Source organism: Ornithorhynchus anatinus, chromosome 14 (assembly GCF_004115215.2).
Source record: "Ornithorhynchus anatinus isolate Pmale09 chromosome 14, mOrnAna1.pri.v4, whole genome shotgun sequence".
Classification (NCBI taxonomy): Eukaryota; Metazoa; Chordata; class Mammalia; order Monotremata; family Ornithorhynchidae; genus Ornithorhynchus; species Ornithorhynchus anatinus.
In genome coordinates, this window is record NC_041741.1 from 16,197,811 (window position 1) to 16,220,768 (window position 22,958).

The window sequence follows — 22,958 nt, forward strand, 5'->3', positions numbered from 1 at the left end:
ACTGTGTGCGGCGCACTGTACTAAGTGCTAGGAAAGTACAATTCAGCAATAGAGAGAGACAATCCTTGCCCACACAGGACTTACAGACTAGAAGGGGGAAGACAGACATCAAAACAAGTAAAGAGACATCAAAATAAGTAAAATAACATTATAGATACATACATATCAAAAGTAAAGAGGCATCAATATAAATAAATATAATTATATTTATTATGTTCTGTTCTAAGCCCTGCTGTAGAGACAAGTGAATCAGATTGGACACAGTCACTCCACTGTACCACAGTACAGTGGAGGGAACTGCAGCCCAGAGAAGCTCCGTGACTTGCCCCTTGGACACACAGCAGACGAGTGGCAGAGCCGGGAGTAGAATCCAGTTCCTCTGATTCCCGGGCCCGTGCTCTATCCACAAGGCCGTGCTGCTCCTCTTTTATTTGGGAAAAGAGCTTTTAATTTGGGAGAGGTGCTAGAATGGGCTATGTAATAGAATTATGTTTTTTCCGCTTCCAGAAAACAGCTGACTCCGCAGTTGGTAATGAAGTTCTTTCTCCTCCTAAGTACCAGCATCAAGGTAAAAAAAAAGTTTTTAAAAGGAGGCTTTGATGAGCAATTTCTAACATACTCAGGACAGAAAAATACTTTGCCTTAAATCCAGTGTATACAGTATACTTATAAAAGCTCCTCCCCATATTTAGAATCTTTCTGCCACTGGATTGCCTCAGAACATACAGGTGGAATGGTTGCAGTCTTTATTAATGATAATAATAATAATAATAATAGTATTTACTAAGTGCCGACTATGTGCCAGAAACTGTTCTAAGCGCTGGGGTAAATACAAGCTAATGAGGTTGGACCCAGTCCCCGTTCTGCAGGGGGCTCAGATGCCTGTCCACTTGCTTTGTTTTGTTTTATCTGTCTCCCCCGTTCTAGACTTTGAGCCCATTGGGTAGGGATCATTCTGTTGCCGAATTTTACTTTCCAAGTGCTTAGTGCACACAGTAAGCACTCAAGAAATGCGATTGAATGAACAAATGAATCCCCATTTTACAGATGAGGGAACTGAGGCACAGAGACGTAAAGTGACTTCCCTGCGGTCACATACAGAAGACGAGTGGCGGAGGCAGGATTAGAACCCAGGTCCTTCTGATTCCAGGCCTGTGCTGTAGCCTTTGCCGAAGCTTTATGCTTCTCCTGGTGATGATAAATCAGGAGACCAAGGCCCCCCTGGCTTTTGCAAAATACAACCGTGATCCTTTCCTGGCATGGAATTTCCTGTCACTTTCCATCTGTGAGATATGTTAGTTTGATGTATAATGGGGAAATGCACTGGAAACGTGCCTGGAATTTAACTTAACTGGTCTCATTCTCCAGTCACTTCCTCATTAAAGCAGATTGCGCCTCTCCATCCTCTCAGAAACCTTGCTGCTGCTTTCTTCTCAATCAGCAAACAAGACACTGGAACACCCCTGTAAGAACTCCTCCACTCAAAAGGCCAGATTTGTATGACCAGAACCTCAAATCTCCAGTTGGTTTAGGCAGTGGAAACCAGCCCACAGAGGGCTAGGAGGAATTGGCTAACCAACCCTTGGAATTTACTAATAATCAGAGTACATCCTCCCAGTCTCTGCTTTGAAAGCATTAATGGAATTTCCTAAAACCACATGACTTACTCTCCATGTTCAAGTCCTGGAAAAAATCCAACTCGAGGAAAGTTGGGCTTTGACTTGTTTTATATTCCTGCGTGGAACTTAGGTTAAGATAGAGTTGTGGACACAAACCATCAGACCTTCTGTTTGTTTTCTTTCTCTGCATCAACAATAGGGAATTCTTTCATTCTCCCCTGAAATCTTGGTGTTCCCCAGTGAACTGTTTGGTCATAATTCTGTTGATTTAGTTGGCTGGGCAGCTGTTCGTTCTGCAGCACCCAGGGACTTGAGATCCAGATGAACGCAGAACACATGGTAGCCAATCTATCAGTGATATCTCACGATCGCTGACTTTGTGCAGAGCGCTGTTCCGAATGCTTACGCTATTCATGGGGCTTGATACATAGAATCTCGGCATATGGTAAATATTTAAGGCCTGTTTAAGACAAAGGGTGCAGATAAAAAAGGATTGTTATACCTCAAGGTGACTGATTAGCATTCCTTTTTCGTCTCTTAAGGAATACGCCCTAAAGCCTCAATCGATTTTAAAAGCATCATAGAAGGAACGGGAAACTTCCACGGTGACTTGCTAATTGGAGAAGGGGAATTTTTCCAAGTCTACAGAATGGAGTTTGAAAATCAAACATATGCCATTAAATTATTTAAACAGGTAATGGACTCCAGTTGCTACAAACACCTGTAATCTATTCCGTTTCCACTGCATTTCACCTAGTGTCTCGGACCTTCTAATATATAAGCTTCTCCTCCCTTGAGGGGGAAAAGGGTTTTTTTATATATATTTTCAAAATTGTATAATGCATAAATGTCAGAATGAGCTAGGGAACCTAGTTGCTCTCCTTCCTGGTCTCTTCTGGAATCTTTCTGAACTAACAACAGGGCTGTCTCTATTATGACAGGAAATTGACAGTTGGGATGGTGTTATGGAAAGGGAGTGGTCTCTTCTGATTACAATGCATTTTTATTAGGCATATTTCCTCTGTAAGTACAACACGATTATCATCGTTATCATCATGCTTAGTATTAATTATTTTTTTGTACTGTTGAACCATTACTCTCTGCAGGGCACCGAAGTAAGTGCTGCAGAACAGGTCAAGAATAATAACAGTAATTCTAAAAATGTAGGAAACTTCTGACAAAAACACAACAATAGAAATAACATGATTTTAAAAAGGAATCCCAAGCAGCAAGTTCCCAACAGTAGTGAATGCATTTGGAAACAGTTTAAATTTCTCCATAAGGCAATGACTTTGAAAAATCTGGAAATTTATTTTCCTAAAATTCTTTTTTGTTTCCTGGATCATTTTTAGGAGAAAACTATGCAGAGTAAGAAATACTGGAAGCCATTTTTCTCAGAACTGGAAGTTTTACTCCTGTGAGTATATTTTCTAGCTTGGGCTGTTTCCTCCACTCCTTTCTCTTCCTCTCCCCATTCTCCATGGGAACTGGATCTTCTCTAGTAAAACCAAGAAAATTTTTGGAAATAATCACTTCACTTTGAGTATTTTCACCAGACCACTGTAGTCTTGTGATGATGATGTTGGAAAATGTAAAACAATTCATGAGATTCCAGAGTTGAAAATGCCGGTTTGAAGGACTGCTTTAATTCCTTTTACTTTGAGACATAGCAGTTGGAAGACGGTTAAGTATCTATTCCCCCCAACTCTAGTCCATTTTGAGGAGCGACTTTTAGGCAAGGGAATCGGGTGCTGTTGAAGTGGAGAGGATTTTCTGGGAATTCACTCTGGAACTTGGAATCCCTTTAGAGACAGAGGACAGTAATGAGATTTTTCCAACTCCTTCATAGCTGCAGCTGCGCAGACTTGATCGCTGAGGGCTTCTCCCGCCTGCATAGTTTCACTCATCACCCTTGGCTAATTCAAAATGATCTTTTCAGACGTTCTAAAGGGACACACCCCAGCAAGGGAGAGAAGGAGGAGGAAGCAGGCAGCAATGCTCATGGTTTGGGCTTTATTTAACCCATGGGAAGTCACGTGGCGTAGTGGAAAGAGCATGGGCCTGGGACTCAGAGGATGAGTTCTAATTCTCGCTCTGTCGCCTGTCTGCTCTGTGACCTTGGGCAAATTGCTTCACGTCTTTGTTACCTCACGTGAAGAGTGGAGTTAAGACTGGGAGCCTCATGTGGGACCTAGACTGTGTCCAACTCGATTAACTGGTACCTACCCCAGCGCTTAGTGCAGTGCCTGGCACATAGTAAGTGCTTATCAAATACCATTTTTTTTAAAAAAAAGAGTAACGGCTTAACAATTATTATTAGTAATAATAATAATGATATTAACACCCCACTATATCTTTAGAAGGAGATTGTAGGAATATAGGAAGGGTTTGCTCCACTCTAAAGCATTTTGCTGAAGAAATGGGTGTCTTCAGGCAGCTACATATAAAGGAGGCAGCAATCAATCAGTCGCTTAGTGAACATTTACTGTGAGTAGAGTAGAGCTCTGTACTAAGCGCTTGGGAGAAGGTCGGTAAATATGTTCCCTGCCCCAGCAGGAGCTTACAGTTTAGAGGGGGAGGCGGACATCAAAATAAATGACGAAGACGAACAGAAGTGAAAAGTGGAGCACTTGGATTTATACATATAGATATAAATCAGCACAAACCGAGCCTCTTTTCCTTCCTGCTAGTAGAGAGCAGGGCTTCTGAATCTCAGTAGATTCTTCCGTTCTTAAATTTAGATCTTGATTTGCTCATTTGTTAACACATTAGAGCAGTATTTCCTGAGATTTTTTAAGTACCGTACAGTTTTTTAATCAGGTTGAGTTTTCCTGTGATTGAACTCTTGTTCTTCTAAGGTTTCATCATCCAAACATCTTGGAACTGACCGCATACTTTATAGAGGCGGAAAGATTCTGTTTGGTGTATCCGTTCATGAGACATGGTTCGCTTTTTGACAGATTACAGTGTTTGGTAAGTCGTGTTATTGGCTATCTTATTTGTGTCATTAATAAACAATAAAGTTTAGTGCTGGCTTTTAATATGAGGCAGAAATTTAAGAACTTTAAGAAACTGCCCTATTATTTTCATAGCAGGAAAAGCCATTGAAATGAACATTTGATGGGCAATTTAGGGTTTTTTTTCCCCCCGTGAAAGCATTCTGTTGTTCAGTGGAGGGAATCGTTTTCTATCTCGTGGTGAATTGAAAGCTCTCTCCATTATTATTCATTTTAAATTCACAGCCAGAATCAGTGAATGGTATTTACTGAGTGCTTACTGTGTGCAGAGTACTGTGCTGAGTGCTTGGGAGAGTACAGTGGAATAGAGCCAGTAGATACGATCCCGGCCCACAGTTAGGGCAGCTTGGCCTAGTGGATAGAGCACGGGCTTGGGAGTCAGAAGGACCCAAATTCTAATCCTGGATCTGCCACTTTCTTGCTGGGTGACCCTGGGCAAGTCACTTCACTTCTCTGGGCCTCAATTCCACCATCTATAAAATAATAATAATGTTGGTATTTGTTAAGCTCTTACTATGTGCAGAGCACTGTTCTAAGCGCTGGGGTAGATACAGGGTCATCAGGTTGTCCCACATGAGGCTCCCAGTTAATCCCCATTTTACAGATGAGGTAACTGAGGCACCGAGAAGTGAAGTGACTTGCCCAAAGTCACACAGCTGACAAGTGGCAGAGCAGGGATTCGAACCCATTACCTCTGACTCCCAAGCCCGGCCTCTTTTCACTGAACCACGCTGCTTCTCTGTAAAATGAGGAGTAAGACTATGAGCCCCATGGAGGACAGGGACTGTGTCCAACCTGATTAGCCTCTACCTACCCCAGCACTTAGAACGGGGTCAGGCACATAGTAAGTGCCTAATAAATATCATAAAAAAAGAGGGATGATTCGGGGAGAACGATTGATTTTCTTTTTAGATTTACAGTGCTTAAAGTACCTCCTGTTCCCTCTACACTGTAAGGTCACTGTGGGCAGAGAATGTGTCTCCTTATTGCTCTATTGTACTCTCCCAACCACTTAGTACAGTGCTGTGCACACAGTAAGAGCTCGATAAATACGATTGAATAAATAAATATGATCGAATGAATATACATGTCAGCCGGCTAACGACCAGCCCTGTGTTTTAGGGTAACACGGCCCCACTTTCTTGGAAAGTTCGCCTCGGTGTATTGATCGGGGTTGCCCGAGCCATCCAGGTCTTACACAGTGCTAAACCGTGTTCCGTCATCAGTGGCAGCATAACCAGGTAACTTGTTACTCTATTACTTGTTACTCCAGTAGACTCTGTTCTAGACTCTGAACTCACTGTGGACAGGGAATGTCATTGTGGCCAGGAATGTGTCTGTTTGTTGTTATATTGCACTCTCCCAAGCACTTAGTACAGTGCTCTGCACAGAGTAAGCATTCAATAAATACAATTGAATGAATGGATGGATGAAAGTGTCTGTTTATTGTTCTATGGTACTCACCCAAAACAGTGCTTTGCACACAGTGCATGTTCAATAAATATGAGCAGGGTGAGACAGGCACCAGCACAAGAGAAGCAGCAGGGCCTAGTGGATAGAGACTGGACCTGAGAGTCAGAAGGACCTGGGTTTTAATCCTGGCTCCGCCACTTGTCTGCTGGGTGTCTGTGGGCAAGTCACTTCACTTCTCTGGGCCTCAGTCCCCTCAACTGTATAATAGGGATTAAGACTGGCAGCCCTGTGTGGGACAGGGGCTATATCCAACCCAGTTACCTTGTATTTATCCCAGTGCTTAGTAAAGTGCCTGGCACATAGTAAGTGCTTAACAATACCATAAAAAATGCAGTCGCAGGCCACATGTGGTTTACAGTCTAAATGAGGGAAGACACATACAACAAGAAGAATATTATGGAAACTAAATAAGCATAAAATAATGAAAATATTACCAATAATCAGTATATCTGCTCTGTATTACATTGAAAATTCAAGAGAACTGGCTAGCAACTTTGAAAGGATTTACAGTATTAGTATCTCATTTAACTGTAACAGAACTGTCTCTGCAACATATGTTCTCTAAAAAACAGTGATTTATTAGCAACTGGCATTAGTAAACATGAAATGATTACTTAGTTTTCAATCATCTGCCTTTCCCTCAACCTTTTGACAAGATCAGGGACACTTTATCCATCAAAGGCTGATTTTCAGTACTTCTAAACTACCAAACCAATTTGGGAAAGCAAAGTGTCTGAGAAATAAATTTTGGGTTAGAGTTAACTAGTGAGCTAAATTCAGATTAATCCTGTGATTTACATGGGAAAACCCTCTTTTGACGGCTGGGAAATCGCATCTGCTCTGATTTAGACCTTTGGGAAGTCCTCCCACAAGCTCATCTCCAGAAAATGTAAAAATTTCCCAAACCTATGACATACCAGTAGTTTGTCAATGGATTAAACTTGAGATTCGGTTTGCTTTTGGCTTCCGTGATTTCAGTACTTTGAGTTTTTCCATTATGTTTTTTCTTTCTCGTAATTGAAAATGGCACAGAGGTGAAATTTCCATGATGTCGCAAGTTAGAAGATAAGCTAGCATTCACAAATTAACCTCCAAACAGAAATTTTAGATAAGCCGAAATCAGGAATGAAGCGGTATGTGGGGTGAATGCAAAACCTTTCGTACCAACGGGCAAGAAAAGATGAAGTCATTAACAGTCACTGTGACCACAGGTGACCGATGTCCCAGTAAATGAAGTGAAAAATCATATTTTTAAGAAATAAAAGCAGTGAGCTTGACCACTTCACCCCCGTTTCCCAGGGACTCCATACTTTAAAAGTTAAGAATTACCTAAGGTGTGGCGTTCAACGGCCTCATATTAAAATTCTGCGTGACTCAAAGTCTGCTTTCTGGTTATTAATAATAGTAGTAACGGTAATGGTATTTGTTAAGCGCTTACTGTGTGCCAAGTACTGTTCTAAGCACTGGGGTAGATACAAAGTAATCAGATTGGACACAGTCCCTGTCCCACATGGGACTCACAGTCTTAATCCCCATTTTACAGATAAGGTAACCGAGGCCCAGAGAAGTTAAGTGATTTGCCGAAGGTCACACAGCAGACGTGTGGCAGAACCTGGGTTAGAACCCACATCTTTTTACCTTCATCTGTTCCTTGATTATGATTTCAGCACAAACATCCTTTTGGACGATCAGTTTCAACCCAAATTAACCGATTTTGCTACGGTGCATCTGCAACCCCAGACTGACTGCCGCAGTTTTACCGTAAGCACCAAGAACAATGCAGCAAAGCACTTGTGGTACATGCCCGAAGAGTATTTAAGACAGAGCAGACTTTCCACTAAGACAGACGTCTACAGCTTTGGAATTGTAAGTATGAGCTGTAGCCTAATGCCTCTCTGGCCTTGATCTAGGTCATTAAGGAAGTTCTGATAGGTGGTAAAGTGGGAATGGAGGAGCCCAAAGGCATCTATAGGACAGAGGGGAAAAGGATATTTTATTGGGAATATTGTATACTCTAAGGAAAAGAATAATCTTTAGCTTTTAGGAGTATTTGGATCGGTGTTAGATAATAATAATTGTGGTATAAGTGCTTACTGTGTGTCTAGTACTGTTCTAAGCGCTGGAGAAGATACAAATTTTTCAGGTTGGACACAGTCCCTGTCCCACACGGGCTCACAGTGTGAGTAGGAAGGATGACCAAATTGAATCGCTATTTTCCAGATGAGGAACCTGAGGCTCTGAGAAGTGAAGTGACTCACCCAAGGTCACACGGTGGGCAAGTGGCAGAGCTGGGATTAGAATAACAACAATTATTATTTTATGGTATTTGTAAAATGCTTACTATATGCGAGGCACTGTACTAAGCGCCGGGGTGGATACAAACAAATCGGGTTGAATACAGTCCCTGTCCCCTGTGGGGCTCACAGTCTCAATCCCCATTTTACAGATGAGGTAACTGAGGTCCAGAGAAGTGAAATGACTTGCCCAGTTCACACATCGGACAAGCGGTGGAGCTGGGATTAATAATAATAATAATGTTGGTATTTGTTAAGCGCTTACTATGTGCCGAGCACTGTTCTAAGCGCTGGGGTAGACATAGGGGAATCAGGTTGTCCCTCGTGGGGCTCACAGTCTTAATCCCCATTTTACAGATGAGGGAACTGAGGCACAGAGAAGTTAAGTGACTTGCCCACAGTCACACAGCCGACAAGTGGCAGAGCTGGGATTCGAACTCATGAGCCCTGACTCCAAAGCCCGTGCTCTTTCCACTGAGCCACGCTGCTTCTCTACCCATGGCCTTCTGACTCCCAGACCCGTGCTGCTTCTCTGATAGATAACTAGGTAAAGAATTGCACAAGAGCCCTGCAGTTGGTTCCCTGGAAAGAATACGGCTCTGGGAATCCCCCTGGCTCTATGCCATCGGTGCCGAGGGTGAAGTTCACCCTCCCGAGGAAGCCTTCTAGTAAGAGGAATTTGAAAACCCGCTGGCTAACGAGTTCCCCAAAGACTGTAGGAGCTACCAAGGCTACTGCTTGCTGGATTCCCCTATCCGTAGTTCACTTTAATGTCTACGTCCCTGTCTCTATCAGTGGTATTTACTGAGTGCTTACTCAAGCAGAGCACTGTACTAAGAGCTTGGAGGGGACAGTACAACAGAATTCACGGACATGTTCCCCTCCCCATAAAGAGTTTACAGTCTAGACTGCAAAATCTTAGTGGGCAGGGTTCATAATAAATTGTGATATTGGTCAAGCACTTACACTGTTCCAGGCACTGTACTAAACACTGGGGTGGATATAAGGGAAGCAACGTGGCCTAGTGGAAAGAACCCGGGCTTGGGAGTCAGAGATCGTGGGTTCTAATCCCGTCTCGGCCACTTATCAGGCTGTGTGATTTTGGACAAGTCACCTAAACCTCTCTGTGCCTCAGTAGCCTCAACTGTAAAATGGCGATTTAGACTGTGAGCCCCACATGGGACAACCTGCTTACCTTGTATCTACCCCAGTGCTTAGAACAGTGCTTGGCACATAGTAAGCACTTAACAAATACCATCATGATATAAGCAAATTGAGTTAGACACAGTCCCTGTCCCACGTGGGGCTCACGGTTTCGATCCCCATTTTATAGATGAGGTAACTGAAGCACAGAGAAGTGAAGTGACTTGCCCGAGGTCACACAGAAGGCAAGTGGCGGAGCTGGGATCGTGTCTACCAACTCTACTGAACTGTACTCTCCCAACCGCTTAGTACAGTGTGCTGCACAGAGTAAGCGCTCAAACAATATCTTTCATTGATTGATTTTAGTGCGATGGTCTTGATTAAACACTATGTTGGAATCTCATTGGTTGCAAATAGGTTCTGCATGCTGAAAAAACAACAACCATAAAACCTTTGTGTGCACTTTGCCAAGTTTTTCCCCACTGCCAGCCTACATGCTAACTGTAGTCTGCCTCTAGCAGGAATTCAACTGGCAGCGACTTGGAAATCCAAGTTGGGTTAGGCAAACCTTTAGCACTTGAATTAATTCTCCTGTCATTCTTAATGGAAGATTCCCTCATCAGGGCACAATAATTTCGTTGTAATAATCTGGGTAGAGCAACGTGGCCTAGTGGGTAGAGCACGGGCCTGGGAGTCAGAAAAACCTGGGTTCTAATCCTGGCTCCGTCACTCATCTACCGTGTGACCCTGGGGAAGACATTTAACTTCCCTGTACGTCAGTTACTTCATCTCTAAAATGGGAATTAAGACTGGGAGCCCCATGAGGGATATGGATCGTGTCCATCTGGATTAGTTTGTATTTAATCCCAGTGTTTAGAAGAGTGCCTGGAACATAGTGAACACTTAAATAATTATTTATAAATGTATTTGTTAAGGGCTCACTGTGTGCCGGGCACTATACTAAGTGCTGGGGTGGATACAAGCAGATCAGGTTGGACAGAGTCCCTCTCTCATATGGTGCTCACAGTCTTAATCACCATTTTATTGATGAGGTCTCTGAGGCCCAGAGAAGCTAAGTGACTTGCCCGGGGTCACACAGAAGACAAGCGGCCAAGGCAGGATTAGAACCCTGGTCCTTCTGACTCCCAGACCTGTGCTCTATCCACTAAGATAAGCTGCTTCTAAAAAGTAGCATAAAAAATTATTCATTAGAATAAATAAAATGAATTAGACATTCATTTATTCATTTACCAGGAATGAATTCGTCATTGCTATTCTTACCTAAACTGGGTTCTAATCCCAGCTCTGCCATGTGTCTGCTGTGTGACCTTGGGCAAGGCACTTCACTTCTCTGAGCCTCAGTCACCTCATCCATAAAATGGGGATTAAGACTTTGAGCCCCATGTGGGACAGGAATCTACATCCAACCTGATGAACTTGTATTTTCCCCAGTGCCTAGTCCAATGCCTGGCACATAATGAAAAAAATTAACTATTAAAGACTAATTAATCGGTAGCCTAACACCTCTCTGGCTTTGTCTTAGATTATTATGGAAGTTCTGACGGGTTGCAAGGTGGTGATGGAGGAGCCGAAACACATCCAGCTGGTGAGAATTGGTTCTATCGTCCTCTCCAAAGCGCTTAGTACGGCGTTCTGCACGCAGTAAACGCTCAACAAATAGGATCGATTGATTGATTTGAGACCCATTCCCACCTCTATCGCCGCTGATCCCAGAGCCGGTGGAAGCTCACCGCATCACTTTGTTTCCTTGTTTTCTGTTTTCCAGAGGGATCTCCTCATGGAGATGATGGAGAAAAGAGGCCTTGATTCCTGCTTCTCATTATTGGACAAGAAAGTGGAGGCGTGTCCTCGGAATTTCTCTGCGAAACTGCTCACGCTAGCTGGCCAGTGTGCCACGTCCCGTGCCAAGTCTAGACCTTCCATGGATGAAGTGCGTACCCGCCTGTCTTCCGTTCATTCTTTCAATCGTATTTATTGAGTGCTTACTGTGTGCAAAGTATTGTACTAAGCGCTCGGGAGGGTATAACAGCAAACGGACACATTCCAGCCCAGAACGAGCTAGAGGGGAAGAAAGACATGAATATAAGTTTAAAAATAAATAGATAAATTACAGATGTAAGAAATTAATACATAATTACAGATATAATAAATCACAGATATCCCCTCCACAGGTGCAGTGCACTTGAACTCAATGGGGGGCAGGAGGTGCAAAATGGAATTTTTCTTGGGGAGCTCCTTGATAGTGTTCCCCGGAGGGAGATTGACTAACTTTTTCAAGGACAAGGTCGGCCTCCTGGCCGACCTCCCTGCCTCCTGTCTCTCCCCACGCCAGTCCAAACTTCACTCTGCTGCCCAGATCTTTTTTCTATAGAAGCGTTCAGTCCGTGTTTCCCTGCTCCTCAAGAACCTTCAGTGGTTGCCCATCCACCTCCACATCAAACAGAAACTCCTTGCCATCGGCTTTAAAGACCTCCGTCACCTTGCCCCCTCCTACCTCACTCCGCTACTGCCCGCTCACTTCGCTCCTCTAATGCCGACCTACTCACTGTATTTCGAGCTCATCTGTCTCGCCACCGATCTCTCGCCCTCATCCTGCCTCTGGCCTGGAATGCCTTCCCTCTTCATTATCTGACAGACGATCACTCTCTGCACCTTTAAAGCGTTATTAAAAGCATGTCTCCTCTAAGAGGTCTTCCCTAAGCCCTCATTTCCTCTTCTCCCACTCCAATCTGTGCCATCCTTACACCTGGATTTGCACCCTTTATTCATCCTTCCCTCAGCCCCACGGCACTTAGGCACATAGTAGTAATTTATTTATATTAATGTCTGTCTCCCCTTCTATAATAATAATAATAATGTTGGTATTTGTTACGCGCTTACTATGTGCCGAGCAGTGTTCTAAGCGCCGGGGTAGATAAAGGGTAATCAGGTTGTCCCACGTGAGGCTCACAGTTAATCCCCATTTTACAGATGAGGTAACTGCGGCACAGAGAAGTTAAGTGAGTTGCCCACAGTCACACAGCTGACAAGTGGCAGAGCCGGCATTCGAACTCATGACCTCTGGCTCCCAAGCCCGTGCTCTTTCCACTGAGCCACGCTGCTTCTCTGCTGTAAGCTTGTGGGCAGCGAAAGTATCTACCAGCTCTGTTGTATCATCCTCTCCCAAGCCCTTAGTACAGTGCTCTGCACACATGAAGCACTCAATAAATACCATTAAGTGATTACTTGATTGATACCATGAAAGAGACAGAACCATCACGAGGTAGGAACTACTGTGTCCTTGAGCTAGGTGGTAACCGATGTCCTGGACCAGTTAGTGAGCCTCAGATGGTGAGTACTTATTCTCAACAAGATTTTATTCCTCCTAGCCTTACCTATTTGGCTCATAACTGAAGAATTAAAAAGCAGTAAAAAAATAAAAATAAAATAAAAGGAATTTCATGAGGGTGGAAAATATTCAGATAATAATAATGATAGTAATCGTGGTGTTTGTCAATTGCTCATTATGTGCCAGGCACTCTTCTAAGCCCTGGGGTAGATAGAAGATAATCGGGTTGGACACAGTCCCTGTCCCACACTGGGCCCACCATCTTAATCCCCATTTTACAGATGAGAGAAAACTGAGAAAAGTGAAGTGATTTGCCCAAGGCCACCCAGCAAATAAATGGTGGAGTTGGGATTAGAACCGATGACCTTCTGTCTCAGGTCCGGGCTCTATCCACTAGATATCCACTCTATTCATGAGAAATCAGTCAATCAATGGTATATATTGAGGGCTTACTATGTGCAGAGCACTGTTATTGTGGGCTTACTATGTGCAGAGCACTGTTCTAAGCTTTTGGGAGAGTACAATACAACACGTTTCCTGCCCTTAATGAGCTTACAGACTAGAAAGAACTCCCATTTTCAGAAAGCAACACCACCTATCAACTCCTAATTTCTTATCGCGGTCTAATTAAATGACTGATGGCGACTCTGCCTCTTCCTTTATGCCAGGTCCTGGAAACCCTGGAGAGCACTCGTCCGGCTCTGTATTTTACCGAAGATCCCCCCGCGTCATTGCGGTCCTTCAGGCCTCCTTCCCCTCTTTTCCTAGACCTCTTACCGAGCGTCCCAGTGGAAGACGATGAAAATCTCCCTCTTTCCGGGGAAGAACCGAACCGACATGGGGTGGACCGGAAAACCCCACTCGAATGCAGTCAGTCCGAAGTCACGTTTCTGGGCTGCGTCCAAAGAGTAGCCACTGATGATGCTTCCCACGGGGCCAGTGGGGAAGGTGGAGGACCGTCCAAATCTGACGCTTACCTCTGGCCCTTCACAGCCGGCTGTGTGGAACCCGGCTCCCTGGCCGAGGCTGCCGGTTTTCCTCATGAGATCCGGTCGGGAGATGGCTACCGTCCACCCGTGGGCTATAGGGGGGACTCTGAAGAGGACACGAAGGGTGGTTTAAGAATGATTCTCCCTGAAGAGAAAGAAAAAGGCAAGTATTCCCAAACAACCAGCCTGCAAGCAGTCCTTTCGGAATCGGGGAATAGCTGCCTCTAAGCTGGCAAAGAGAAGCAGCGTTCTCTAGAGATTAGAGCATGGGACTGGGAGGCAGGAGGGCCTGGGTTCTAATCTCGGATTCACCACTTGGGCAAGTCACTTCACTTCTCTCAGTTCTCTCATCTGTAAAATGGGGATTAAGACTCTGAGCCAGGGACATATATATCTTGTATATATATTTTGAGTTACGGATCTATTCATAGGAATGTCCGTCTCTCCCTCTAAACTGTAAGCTCATTATGGACAGGGAACAAGGTAATCAGGTTGTCCCACATGGGGCTCTCACTCTTAATCCCCATTTTACAGATGAGGTCACTGAGGCACAGGGAAGTGACTTGCCCAAAATCACACAGCTGAAATGGTGGAGCTGGGATTGAACCCATGACCTCTGACTCCCAAGCCACTTTCCACTCTTTCCACTCTGCCACGTGGCTACTCTTGTTATTGCCCAAGTGCTTAGTACACTGCTTTGCAAGTAGTAAGCACTCAATAAATAGGATTGAATGAATGAATAAATCCAAGGATTTTGTGTAACCTGGAGACAGCTCTTTTATTGAAGGAATAATTCAGACTCCGTGATGTGGAGCATTCCCACTCTCTTGGCTGACTCTCAGTCATATTAATCAAATTCAGTACGACCAGAGGGAACAGGGAGCTTGAATGAATCTAGAATAGATAGCAACCATTTCCTTCACCTCGGCCTCCATCAAACTTTAATGTATTCCGTTATCGAGCCATTGTGCAGAGCCCTTGAATTTAGACATCTTCCGGAAGTAGCTTTGGATCAGATGAGCTCTATTGGCTTTTGTGCGGCTGTAATTTTAATCTGCGAATCACTGTCTCATAATGAAGTATTTATGAAGTGTTACTTTAGATGGTGAAAGACAACTTTTATTACAGTGACTAGTCATAGAGAAGCATAAGGAGACAGTTAAGATGTATGAAATTTGCAAATGAGATTAACTCATCTGTTTTTTAAAAGCGTAATGGGGACTGTAAAAAGAATCCCCTCAGGATTAATTTAAAGGGGAAAAAGCTTTACAGCCATTTTTTTTTTTTGCACTGAAATCTCTTAGCGGTTCATTTCTGTCCTTAAACATTATCTGCTGGATCACTGGAATGTGTCAAATCCCAAATTCCTCCGAAATTGAGAACTTGAAATTATTTTTTTGCCATCGCGAAAACAGCCTTTGAGTTCTTGCCTGAATCAGTAGCCGCTGATTCTTACCAAAGTTCAGGACGGTGCTTCACACAATTGTAAATGCTCAATAAATGTAACAATTGATTGATCCATCGATTGATAGAAAGATGCTCATTTTGCATAGTATGAAGCGGCAGGCTGATCTGGGTAATAAACCATCCAATTTTGTGAGATGGTGATAAAGGGATTGCTACAGTGCAAGGCTTGCTTCCAAATTCTCTGTGGTGGTTTTGGGGGTGATCTTAGAGACATAACCCTGTGCTAAACTACTGGCATATAATCTGGAAAGTCAGTTTATGCAGGGGGAATCTCAGCTGCTGTGAATTCCCAGGACTGTAAGCTCGCTGTGGGCAGGGACCGTGTCTACCAACTCTGCTATAGTGTAGTCTCCCAAGCGCTTATCACAGTGCTGTGTGCACAGTAAGTGCTCAGTAAATGTGATTGATTAATTGATGGAACTAATCTCAATCTATCACTAAATCCCATCGGTTCAACCTTCACTACATCACTAAAATCCATCCTTTCCTCTACGTCCAAACTGCCTCCGTGGTAATCCAAGCCTTTTTATCCTATCCCACCATGACTACTGCATCAGCCTCCTTGCTGACCTCCCACCTCCTGTCTCTCCCCACTCTAGTCCATACTTCATTCTTCGGCCCGGATCATTTTTCTACAGAAAAGTTTGGTCCATGTTTCCCAACCCCTCAAGAACCTCCAGTGGTTGCCCATCCACCTCTGCATCAACCAGAAACACCTCACCATCGGCTTTAAAGCACTCAATTGCCTTACCCCCTCCTACCTCACCTCGCCACTCTCCTACTACAACCCAGCCCTCACACCTCGCTCCTGTAATTCCATCCTTTTCACTGTACCACGATCTGGTTGATCTCACCGCCGACTTCATGCCCACGTCTTGCCTCTGCCCTGGTATGCCCTCCCTTTTCAAATCCATCAGACAATTTCTGTCCTTTCCCCACTTCAATAAGGCTCACCTCCTCCAAGAGACCTTCCCTGATTAAGCCCTCATTTCCTCTTCTCCCACTCCCTTCTGCATTGCCCTGACTTGCTCCCTTTATTCACCCCCGACCCTCATCCCACAGCACCATTGTACATATCTATAATTCATTTATGTATTAACGTCTGGCTCCCCCTCTAGACTGTAAGCTCACTGTGGGCAGGGAATGTGTCTGTTATGTTGTTGTGTTGTACTCTCCCAAACAAGGGGCAATAAAAAATAAATAAATACTATTGAATGAATGAAGTGGCAGAGCCAGGATTAGAACCCACGACCTTCTGACTCCCAGGCCCATGCTCTATCCACTAGGCCAGGATGCTTCTACTGGGTTGCATACCTGCAGATGCCAGCTACCCTAAGGTGGCAAATGTGAAAGGGAGAAAGCAGTTACTGAGCAAAAACCCAGTACTCCAGTAAAGCTTTACTGAAAGCTGATGAATTCTTTACAAGTAGCTCATTACTATAAAGTAGAAATATCTCCTTGTGGCTTTTGTAATCTTTTTACTCACAAAAGACGTTTTTATGTCACTCTGTAAGTGCACAGGCTATTGGAAACAACTGCCGTGGCCCATTAAGCACTGGATCTACTCATATTTCTTCTTGTTTTATGCTCTCAAGTACAATTCTTTTAAAGGTTGAACTGGTCTCAACTAAGAGCCTTTATTAAAGTCTAAAGACCCTCTATTGGGTTTTTTTTTCCATTACAGATTTGAGGAAAATCTAGCCACATCCTTTATGCAACAAATCCAATCTTCCTTAACTCACTGCCATCGCTCAGGATTATGCCGAGCCACGAGGCTGTTGCTCTAGGATTCATTTTGAAACAGGCATTGTTGAAATGAGGTAGTTTACATGTAGAGAGGTAGTGTCAAAAATCTGCATGTGAATTTGTCAGGGGGCAACTAAGCGATCAATGGAGTGGAAGCAGGTTCTGTGTGAGAAGTAGTTTGTCACTTTGGAAATATAAAGGCTGAGAGGGGTTGTAGCTTTTTGATCTTTTTTAAAATGGCATTTGTGAAGTGCTTATTATGTGTCAGGTGCTGGTGTAGCTACCAGTTTATCAGGGTGGACACGGTCCCTGTCCCACATGGGGCTCACAGTCTCGTTCCCCATTTTACAGATGAAGTAACTGAGGCACAGAGAAGTTAAGTGACTTGCCCAAGGTCACACAGCAGGCAAGTGGCGAAGCAAGGATTAGAACCCAGGTCCCCTGACTGGTCCTCTGACCAGTTTCAAGATTTTCAGTCTGGAAAGCTCTTTTCGTCTGATCAGTCCAAACAGCACCCACCATCTTAGATGCCACCTGGTAGAGAGTATCCGTTAGAGACGTAATCAGTCGATGATATTTACTGAGCACTTGCTGAGGACCGAGCACGGTACTAAGTGCTTGGGGGAGTAGAGTTCAATAGAGTTGGTAGCCATGATTCCTGCCCTCAAGGAACTCACTTTCTAGTCGAGGACACGGTCATTAAATGCTCTGCCTGCAGTAAGCACTTGATACTGTAGCACTAATTGTGCAATAATGTGGCTCAGTGGAAAGAGCACGGGCTTGGGAGTCAGAAGTCGTGGGTTCAAGTCCCGACTCTGCCACCTGTCAGCTGTGGGCAAATCACTTCACTTCTCTGTGCCTCAGTTCCCTCATCTGCAAAATGGGGATGAAGACTGTGAGCCTCACGTGGGACAACCTGATGACCCTGTATCTCCCCCTGCGCTTAGAACAGTGCTCTGCACATAGTAAGCGCTTAACAAATACCAGTATGATTATTATTAATTGTCTTCTCCTGTCGAGTCATCTCTGACCCATAGCACATTTTGGACGCATCTCTCCCAGAATACCCCAACCCCATCTGCAAGCGATCTGGTAGCGGATCTGCAGAGTTTTTTTGGCAAAAATACGGCAGTGGCTTACCATCGCCGTCTTCCAAGCAGTAAACCCGAGTCTCCGCCTTCGACTCTCTCCCGTGCCGCTGCTGCCCAGCACGGGTGAGTTTTGACTTCTAGCAGATGGCCTGTCGCTCGCTAGCCCTGCCCAAGCTAGGAATGGAAATGGGTAGACCTCCCCTTGACTCTCCCTCCACTAGTCGAGACTGGTAGGGTACTGGAAACTCTCCAGGTGCCATCCTGAGAGGGGTTTTACTACTAAGACTGCGATATAAAAATAAATTACAGGTAGAAGAAGCTGCAGCCTAGAAGGATATATCCGTAAGTGCAGTAGGAGAGGGGTTGCATGAGTATCCAAGTGCAAAGGTAACCCAGAAGGGACAGTGAATCGGGTGGGGAAGAATGAGGAGTTAGTGGCAGGGGAGATGAAGTTGGTAAAGAAATCTGCCAATCCACTTCAGAGAAATATAAGACTCCTCCCTGTCATCAATTTAATTACCCCCTTCATTTGCAATCACTAGACCTTGCTTTGCCATCAGCAGGGAATCAAAGATTCCATGTATTATTTTTAAAATGATAAAGCTCTTCTGGTTTCTGAGCTCTGAGTTATGTCAAACTGAAGAAGATTTAATGGATTTTACAAGTCGATTTGTAAAAAAGCAATTATCTTGAATTTATGAAATGGCTGTCATGTCTCTCATAGATTAAAAAGAAAAATATATGTTTTTTTTCCAATGCCGATTAGATTAGAAAGTAGTGCATTTGGTGTGACTTTACAGTTACTTGTTTTTGATAGTGGAAAGACAGTGAGATTTAACCTGCGGTGATCTTTTTATTTGATTTCATTTCAGAGAGGTGTCTTAATTCTAAACCCTTAACTTCGGAGGGAAGCAACACACTATAACTGCAGAGGTGTTATTGAAGTAATGTCAGGAACTTTGGCATTAATGGAATTTCAGACTTTAAGAAAAAGGCTAACCTTTCTTTTACAATACCGAAGAAATACAATACTTTTATATAAGTAAACTTTATTTTTTCTAAAATTGTTGCCCTTTCATTTCTTGATCTTGTGTGATTCTCTAATCCGACACTACAGCAGAGGCTTATTTTTGTTGGCTTTCATGCGGGGGATTAGACACCTAAAAATGAATTTGTTATAGCGTTTATTAAATGCTTACTATATGCCAGGCAGTGTCATAGGGCTGCAGAAGGGAAGGTTTTAGGAGCTGAGCCTCTGTATCACAGCAGTAGAAACAGAAAAGAAATTAACCTGACTGGTTATTAATAATAATAGTATTTGTTATGTGTTTATTACATTCCAGACACTGTACTGAGCACTGGGGTGGATACTAGCAAATCAGTCCCATCCCACAGGGGGCTCACAGTCTTAATCTCCATTTTACAGTTGAGCTAACTGAGGCACAGAGAAGCGATATGATTTTTTCAAAGTTTCATAGCAGACAAGTGACAGAGTGAAGAATTTGAACCCAGGTCCTTCTGGCTTCCAGGTTAGACCACTCTTTCTGGCCTTGTCTAATTTAAGTATACTCTCTCAAGCACTCAGTACAGTGCTCTGCACACCATAAGCACTCAGTAAATACCATTGAATGATTGATGGTGTAATCACCTCTCCTGTTAACCATTTCCATTTACTATACGTATGTACCAAATCTGTTATATTGTATGTTCCCAAGTATGCAATACCACGCTCTGCACACAGTACATGCTCAATAAATATGACTGATTAATCAATCTGTTGTCTTTCAAATTAGGCAACAGCCAAGAGTCTGTTTGAATTTCTGAATTTCACAGAACAAGAACAGAGACGTTTGATGACAATAATGTCTGAATTTCAGCCAAGAGTTGGTATTGTGCATCTAGCTAGGTAACGCTTGCAATTTTGCAGCTCAGCTGGAGGAAACTATCTTATCCTGAGGCATTTTCCCTCTTACTGGCAAACGGTGGAACTGACTTGGTGCTCACTCTGTCATTAATTCATCAGCTGCTAATTCTGTGCATTATACTCTTCCGAGCACTTAGAACAACGGTGGAACTGACTTCCGGCGCACTCCGTCATTAATTCAATAGTATTTTTCATTCAATAGTATTTATTGAGCGCTTACTATGTGCAGAGCACTGTACTGAGTGCTTGGAATGTACAAATGGGTAACAGATAGAGACAGTCCCTGCCCTTTGACGGGCTTACAGTCTAATCGGGGGAGACAGACAAGAACAATGGCAATAAATAGAATCAAGGGGAAGAACATCTCATTAAAACAATGGCAAATAAATAGAATCAGGGTGAGGTACATCTCATTAACTATATTTATTGCCATTGTTCTCGTCTGTCCGTCTCCCCCGATTAGACTGTAAGCCCGTCAAACGGCAGGGACCGTCTATCTGTTGCCGACTTGTTCATTCCAAGCGCTTAGTACAGTGCTCTGCACATAGTAAGCGCTCAATAAATACTATTGAATGAACAAAATAAATAGGGTAATGACAAAATAAATAGGGTAATGATAATAGGGTAATTCATCATCTGCTGATTCTGTGCACTGTACTCTTCCAAGCGCTTAGAACAGCGTTCTGCACATAGTAAGCGCTCACCGAATACGAGTGATTAATCAGTGAGGTGGTCCTTAGTGGCTCCCAGCTGTTCCCCATCCCGACATGTCTTTAGTGGGGCCGTCACTGCTCTTTTAGGGCATTTGACCGGGATCAGCATTCCCGGGTGATCCCAGCAGGAATTTGGAATGGCTCCCATTTTAGCCCACACCCCTTTCGCAGTTGGACAGAGTAACGGCGATTTGCTTTTGATGAATGACCAAGTTAGTTTCTGAAAGCTGTGTTTTTCTTGGAGAGCAGGGCAGCTATTTCATCATTATTGTCATCAAACGTCTCTGTTCTTGTGCTGGATAAAGACAAGAGTATCTCCAGCTGTTGAGAAAGTTACCTCACATAACTGCGGACAGCTGGCTTCAACATCGATCTAAATGATTGGGAAGCAGGAGGGAGCTTTGTTGGCATTTGAAATCAACGGATTCTGTTAAATTGTCTTCGCCCAAGCGTTTAGTACAGTGTTCTGCACACAGTAAGGGCTCCATAAATACGATTGATTGATATTCCCAGCTCTACCAATTGCCTCCTGCGTGACCTGGGACAAGCAACTTCACTTCTCTGAGGCTGTTTCCTCATCTGTAAAATGGGGATTAAGTCATTGTAGCAGGGAGTGTGTCTGTTTAGTGTATTGGACTCTCCCCAGGGTTTAGTACAGTGCTCTGCACACAGTAAGGCCTCGATAAATACGATCGATTGATATTGAGAAGCAGCGTGGCTCAGTGGAAAAAGCCCCGTCTTGGGAGTCAGAGGTTGTGGGTTCTAATCCCTGCTCTAGCCACCTGTCAGATCTGACTTGGGACAAGTCACTTCACTTCTCAGTGCCTCAGTGACCTCATCTGTAAAATGGGGATGAAGACTGTGAGCCCCACGTGGGACAACCTGATTCCCCTATGTCTACCCCAGCGCTTAGAACAGTGCTCGGCACATAGTAAGCGCTTAACAAATACCTGATTGCCCTGTGTCTCCCCCAGCGCTTAGAACAGTGCTCTGCACATATGCACTTAACACATACCAACATTATTATTATGACCCTGTATCTCCCCTAGGGCTTAGAACAGTGCTCTGCACATAGTAAGTGCTTAACAAACACCAACATTATTATTATCTCCCCTAGTGCTTAGAACACTGCTGTGCACATAGTAAGCGCTTAACACATACCAACTTTATTATTATGACCCTGTATCTCCCCCAGCGCTTAGCACAGTGCTCTGCACATAGTAAGCACTTAACACCAACATTATTATTATCTCCCCCATAGCTTAGAACAGTGCTCTGCACATAGTAAGCGCTTAACAAATACCAACATTATTATTATGATGACCCTGTAGCTTCCCCAGCGCTTAGAACAGTGTTCTGCACATAGTAAGCACTTAAACACCAACACGATGATTATTATGATGATGACCCTGTCTCTCCCCCAGCGCTTAGAACAGTGCTCTGCGCATAGTAAGCACTTAACAAACACCAACCTCATTATGTCTCCCCCAGCGCTTAGAACAGTGCTCTGCACATAGTAAGCGCTTAACAAACACCAACATTATTATTATTATCTCCCCCAGTGCTTAGAACAGTGCTCTGCACATAGTAAGCACTTAACAAACACCAACCTTATTATTATTATTATCTCCCCCAGCGCTTAGAACGGTGCTCTACACATAGTAAGCACTTAAATACCAACATTATTATCTGCCCCGTCGCTTAGAACAGTGCTCTGCACATAGTAAGCACTTAACAAACACCAACCTTATTATTATTATTATCTCCCCAGCGCTTAGAGCAGTGCTCTGCACATAGTAAACGCTTAACAAACACCACCATTATTACTGTAGTCATCATCATCATTACTATTATCATTACCATCATTATTATTATTATCATTATTATGATTACCCAACCCCCACCGTCAATGCAAACGACTCCTGGCAGGCGAGCCCCCCGATTGGCTCTCGCTCTGACGCCCTCTCATTGGTTGGGTTCCCCCCCCCCCCCAGTGCCTTCGTTGTCATTGGTCGGCGCCCCCGCCAGTCAGGAGCCGGGGCGCCGCGGCGCGCGCGGGCGGGCACTTCCGGTGGGGGCGGCCCCTGATTGGCCGTCGGGGTCGGCGTTCCCGCCCCCCGGGGCCGGGCCTCC

The 22,958-nt window shown here is 44.0% G+C and overlaps 1 protein-coding gene across 4 annotated transcripts in view; it reads left to right on the top strand.

The window, feature by feature from the left end:
- IRAK3 (interleukin 1 receptor associated kinase 3) overlaps positions 1-19,252 on the top strand; it is a 29,014-nt gene extending 9,762 nt beyond the window's left edge. For 3 of the 4 annotated variants that reach the window (XM_029079394.1, XM_001510809.4, XM_029079396.1), the window contains exons 4-12: positions 508-568; positions 2,162-2,313; positions 2,972-3,036; positions 4,478-4,592; positions 5,759-5,877; positions 7,777-7,975; positions 11,090-11,152; positions 11,333-11,497; positions 13,564-14,191. In XM_029079394.1, the coding sequence (XP_028935227.1) occupies positions 508-568; positions 2,162-2,313; positions 2,972-3,036; positions 4,478-4,592; positions 5,759-5,877; positions 7,777-7,975; positions 11,090-11,152; positions 11,333-11,497; positions 13,564-14,112 (1,488 nt within the window). In that variant the 3' untranslated portion in view covers positions 14,113-14,191. Of the gene's footprint in view, positions 1-507; positions 569-2,161; positions 2,314-2,971; positions 3,037-4,477; positions 4,593-5,758; positions 5,878-7,776; positions 7,976-11,089; positions 11,153-11,332; positions 11,498-13,563; positions 14,192-19,060 lie in introns of those variants that run through there. The other variant, XM_029079395.1, reaches the window with a different exon arrangement.
- Positions 19,253-22,958: the final 3,706 nt, after the last annotated feature.